Consider the following 5639-nt stretch of genomic DNA (forward strand, 5'->3'; position numbering starts at 1 on the left):
AATAATACTAGTAAATGGACAAAGACAACGTGACGGCGGATCCAAGTTGTACTCATACACAACTTATATTCTCACCGCCACTTGTACAAGTTGTACATTATGAAAAAGAAAATATTTGACAATGATAACTGTCAATAACTCGAGAATGGATGGATGGTTTGCCTTGATATTTGGTATTTTGATCTGTCTTTCTCATAGAGAATGAGACATTTTTGGGTGTTGCTGCAATCATCCCTCCTACATTACATTCTGTCACCTTAGATTATTGACACTCAGCTAGAATGTTATAATTGATGTGCCAAAGTCAGAGGTGGAAAGTGACTTTAATCACTTGATCTTTCTTTCTCATTGTGATGTTATTACAATTATCCCTGCTTCGTTACATTCTGTCACCTTAAATTATTAACACTCAGAAGCAAGCTGGGGTGTAACGTGTCTGACAGTCCTATGTCAGAGGTGGAACGTTGATATTTCAGTAGTTTGACTGATAACAAATCGAAGGGAAGGTCTCTGACACCGTCGTTCCACACAGGTGGGAATTGATTTACAGCACAAAATTGTTCAGGAAGAAGTCCTCTGTGTCCAACGTGGTATATCTAGTCTGTCGTGGGTTGGAGGGGCTCTCTTAGAAGCACCTAGGTCGCCCTGGACAACTTTCTCACTCAGAAGTACACGAACTTTTATAATACGGAGTTGAAGCTAATTAGTAATCCATGAACATTACCGAGTGCCAACGCTGCTACTGAGTGCCAACGCTGACCCGGGCGGCGGAGAGCTTCAAGAGCTCTGAAGAGCATAGCGTTCTTCATTGAGGTCATGAGGGAAGACGTAAGGGTCAGACAAATCATAGCAAAGATACAGACTTCATACAAATTACATTAAGATAACGTTACAAAGATATACTGATTACATTTTCGTACAGTGAAAGTTCTTTGGCCGTTTTAGAAGAGTGACGACCGACAAAATTTTTGCAACTTTTGTCTCAAGTTCAGCACGGCGGATTGTTCTTGCAGGTGCGTTCATCACAGAAACAGGTTCAAACATTTGTATGTAGAACTATATTTCCGGATTCAAAACGCGCATTCTAATAATCACAAAACTAAATGTTAACACATAGCCTGTACTAAGATATCAAGAAGGTGACGCTAGTTCACCTTTATTCGCAGGGTAACATTTATCCGCTGTATTCAATACCAGGGTATTTCGGGATATCAAGTCGACTGACGGTGGTCTCAAACTACAATATGTTGAACAAAAAAGCAATTTGAAACCACCGTCCATCTACGTGATACCCCTAAATATCCTGCTTTTTAGGTACAACGGAATTAGGTTAACCCGCGAATAAAGGTTAACTGGCATGGAAAGAGACCCGTGTGCAAAAGAGACCCGTGTGCAAAACTGACGGAAAATATCCCCTTGCAACTCCTGAACGGTGGTTGTTAGACGGATCTGACAGGAGAACCAACCGGCAGAGTCGACAAGGCCCATACACTCTCTTGCTTTGGCTGCGGTACCGAAGCGGCGATCGTCCATTACAGTCATTACAGTCCGGACTAAGTTAAGGGAACTCGGCATCATCAGTAGTCATGGCCACAGCCTGGGGGTACGAGGAACAGAATGGTAGCGTTTTCTTCTTCTTTTATTTTCTTTTTCTGGTATGTTTTCAATCGATCGTTTAAAGTCATATTTGCATTATGTGCACTGGGCACATGGACGCGACGACCTGGAAATATAATTCCATCAAATATACCTTCATCGCGTGTGCATTCTACGTATTCGTGGATTCAATAACTAGTTAACTTAGCGGTTTATCGTAACGTGGACAGGACACAATTAACTAGATTGTTAACTAGATTGTGTATCTAAGGTAAGACAACGGCTGCATGAAGAACGATTAACCAATAACAAAAGGGTGAGACAAGTCTTTCTGGTAGACGCTGTATTGCATTTTACGAATATTCATTCCTTGGGGGAATATGGAAAGCAGTATGGGGCCTATGTTGGGGCTATTATGAAGTCAGTGTGCGCTGTTTACACTGCACACTGTTTGGTGTTTGACATATTGTTCACATTTGTAAGGTATATGTCTGAAGAGAATCCAATTTCATTCAACGCTCACTACAATAGTGTTTGAACTTTGAAGTGAAAAAGAAAAACTCCAAACCAATTTTCTATACAAGGATCTACAAGTGGTAATACTGGAGTATCATGTTGCTCGAATGTGTACCGGAATGCCCCGGTCCAACACACTCAGTCCGCAATGCACGACCGACCAAACCAACATTTCTGTATAAGACCTTAAACAAACACGGCTTGCAACGTACACCATGGTCGTGAAATGGAGCTCCTCATTGCCATTACATACATTGGTTACAATCATTGTGACTTAAGTTTTTCTATTAATATGAATTGGATGTATAATTTGTCTGTCAATACCATAATACCGTCAGTATGTACTTGGCTCCAAATATAATTCAGGCTACACATAATTATTATAATACAAAAACATGTATACGGTAAATAGCAGCCGGGTCACACCTAACATTGGTTGATTCTCTGCTTAGACCTTAAGAGAAAGAGTATTGTACCACTGGTAGTTGAACCAAAACCTCATTGGTTGAACACACACTAGTACCAGTAGATTAGCCCCCTGCTGTGTAGTACTTGCACAATTGTGTGGCCAAGAGCTTTATGCCGGCTGAACTCCCTTGCCAGCTTTTGATACTATCTTATGCTACCGTAGGATCTGCATGGAGATTTAAAAGGTACTAGAAACCTGTGGCATGGCCCTGTACACTGAAAGGTGACGCACCTTTCATCTGTGTACAGGGCCTGAGAACTGGACTCACATTTGTTTGGATAACCCACATGTCGTCAATCTAGAAACGTCTGTTCCTTATCTTTACAAATGCATGTGAAACCTGGCGAACGACTTACGGTACAATAACAGAGCCTAGACGGTACCATTCGGTAGACCCAACACATTATCCAAGCAGAGGCTAGGCTCCGGTTTGATTTGATTTGGACGCCTTGTCTGGCGGGCACTGAAAGGAAAACTGACAAAGCTCGAGCTCTAACACAGACTTGTGTTACACCGGTGTGCTTTATCCTTTCAAAGCCATGTATTTATTTGCGACATGTGCGGCTCAATACAACAAGTACGGAGATCAAATTCTAAAGTCCCTTGTAAAAGCAATGTCAGCGAGTAGGTAATACGTATAGGTGATAGGTTGGTATGGCCGATAAGCTTAAAAAAAATAAGATACATTTGACACCACCGGAACAAATGCTGTACACAATCCATCGTGAGTGATGCCAAACGGCAAACAACCACTTAGAAATATAAAACTAATGACATTAGACCGGTGTGGGAAGGTCAAATGATCTCAGGACATTTCTTCACAAACATGCGGTCTCAACAATTGCCACATAAGAAAGGGTGACCTAAAGGCTAAATAACATTTTGTCAGTTGATTAAGTGACACTCCTGGGATGAAAACTTAAGGAATTTCGTGGCTCAGGCATCTCTTAACATATACCTACCAATTATCTTCTGATCCATCATTTACACATGGGTTAGACGATGATTAAACTCTAAAGGCTTCAAAGCCCCCTGGCATCCAATCTATCGTGGGTTGGGCGGTTTCTCCTCGGGGCTCTAGAAGCTCTCCTCTGCCCGAGGTAATGAACTCAAATCGCGCAAATAAAAAAAAAACACCGAGTGCCATTGTGCCACCCCATACATGCACACACCCCATATATGCACACACCCCATACAACTTTACTAGTAGTGCAGGTCTGTTTAGCCCCCGGAAGAGAAGAGCGTTTGTCCGATTCACGATAGACTGGACTCCCTGAGTGAGCGACCAGTGACAATTGATAGTCAATAGCGCACGGTTGGTGGTAGTGATGTTCATTTTACCGCGGCAGTAGCAATAGTTGGACGATAAATCAGAAGGTAAAGTTTAGATTTCCTTTTTGACAGTTGGATAGGCCCAAAGTTAAAAGGACATTGTTTGCCACTTGAATAGCTCGTTCGTAAAAATAAACAATATGTAAGAAATTGTGCCGCCACGAATTTTATCACGTACACAATGACAACATGCATGGCCTAATAGCTAGCAGTCCAGTCGTCCAGTAGTTGCTGTAGTGCGCTTCGCAAAGAAAACTTTACTGCCGGGAGTGTTTCTCGAGTCGCCTGTTCAGTTCATTTGCGTAGCCGGGAAACTTTTTCGGTGATGCTTTCCACTACCTCGAACATGAAGTAATTAGAAATGCCGACTGAAAATAAACGCAAACTAGTATGCTGACACAAAAGAACAGTATGACTTGTGCCGGTAAAACAGCCGACCCGAAGAGAATAGTTACAAGGCTAAGAAAACGTTTAACACGCTCCTTCTGTGTGTGAATGTTGAGCTGCCAATCTCTGACATTTGTATGAAGTGTCTCGAGATCCTGCACGCTATTAAAGTAAAATAAATTGTCACATCGATATCGAGAACAATGTGTACATTTCGTATGTAACCACGGCTTTGCGTCTCTTTAAAATGCCATTATATCCCCTAGGGACTGGACAAATAGCAACCGCACCTTCATTCATTCATCAAGAGGAACGCGCAAAGACAAGGTATTTGCAAACTGGTGCCGGTAGAACTACTGTGCAAGATCCCTTACTGTTCAAACAAAGTGGGACAAGGGGCCATACAGGCCCGCTCCAGTAAGCACTTACGCACATACATACAGACGTGACCACTAGAAAACTAATCTCCAAGCAGATCCTACAATGGCATAAAATAGTACCTAACTGGCCAAGAAGTGTAGTCAGCCAAGAGGTGTCCATTTGCCATGTAGCCAAACACACTCCAAGGCCGGCTTCACTCTTCTGCCAGCTTTTGATACTATCTTATGCTACCGCAGGATCTGCTTGGAGATTATAGAAAACGTGAAACCGGGAAATGTGAGAGCCCCATTAGTAATGTTTGGCGAGTCCGTCCGAGGACGTCCTTGACCTGTAAGTAGCCATCCGTTTTGCAGCGCTTTGTCAGCCAGTATAGATTAAACAGAGACCCCTTGATTAGCCCTGTCCTAGATTTTACTTTTATTTCAAACCTTTTTTTCATTATTCAAGTACATTTATTTGATCTTCACACACCTCAAAATATTCAAATGACGGCAAAAGTAGCAATCACACTTATTACAAGTTTGAGGTGTTTTGGTTGGCACGGGTGTTTTCCTTTCAGTTTCAAGAGTTTGTCATGGGTAAAAAATTAGTCGGTCGAAAATGATCCCTGCATCCGAAAATGGATGCCATTTTCCCAGTCTGCATCGAACAAAGACATATGATAGCTAAGTTATGAAGTGTCATGCGGAGGTGCAAATAGCATCGGCTGCAGACATCATGACTCTGTGACCCTGCGGATTATTATGTCGTTTTCTGTGCCCAAATACCCGCTGTGGCAGTGCGGCAATGTTATTGCAAGGGTAACAGTAACATACACAACGCCCATCTCTGACATAGCCTAGATGCCAAAGCAGGAAACATGGTCCCGTTATAATGTGACTGATCGATATCGGCTTATAGACAGTTCACCCTCGACTTTGATATCTTTTTTGAATTCATGGTCGGCTGGCGCAAACAA

General features: G+C 42.4%; 1 protein-coding gene across 3 annotated transcripts in view; it reads left to right on the forward strand.

The window, feature by feature from the left end:
• The first annotated feature begins 1407 nt into the window (after positions 1–1407).
• LOC118418518 (carbonic anhydrase 2-like) overlaps positions 1408–5639 on the forward strand; it is a 16916-nt gene continuing 12684 nt past the window's right edge. For 2 of the 3 annotated variants that reach the window (XM_035824491.1, XM_035824494.1), the window contains exon 1: positions 1410–1620. Coding sequence is in view for 1 of the 3 variants with exons in the window: in XM_035824494.1 (XP_035680387.1) it covers positions 1587–1620 (34 nt within the window). In the remaining 2 variants the exon portion in view is untranslated. Of the gene's footprint in view, positions 1621–5639 lie in introns of all 3 variants that reach the window. The other variant, XM_035824493.1, reaches the window with a different exon arrangement.

The sequence above is a fragment of the Branchiostoma floridae genome, chromosome 6, assembly GCF_000003815.2.
Source record: "Branchiostoma floridae strain S238N-H82 chromosome 6, Bfl_VNyyK, whole genome shotgun sequence".
NCBI lineage: Eukaryota > Metazoa > Chordata > Leptocardii > Amphioxiformes > Branchiostomatidae > Branchiostoma > Branchiostoma floridae.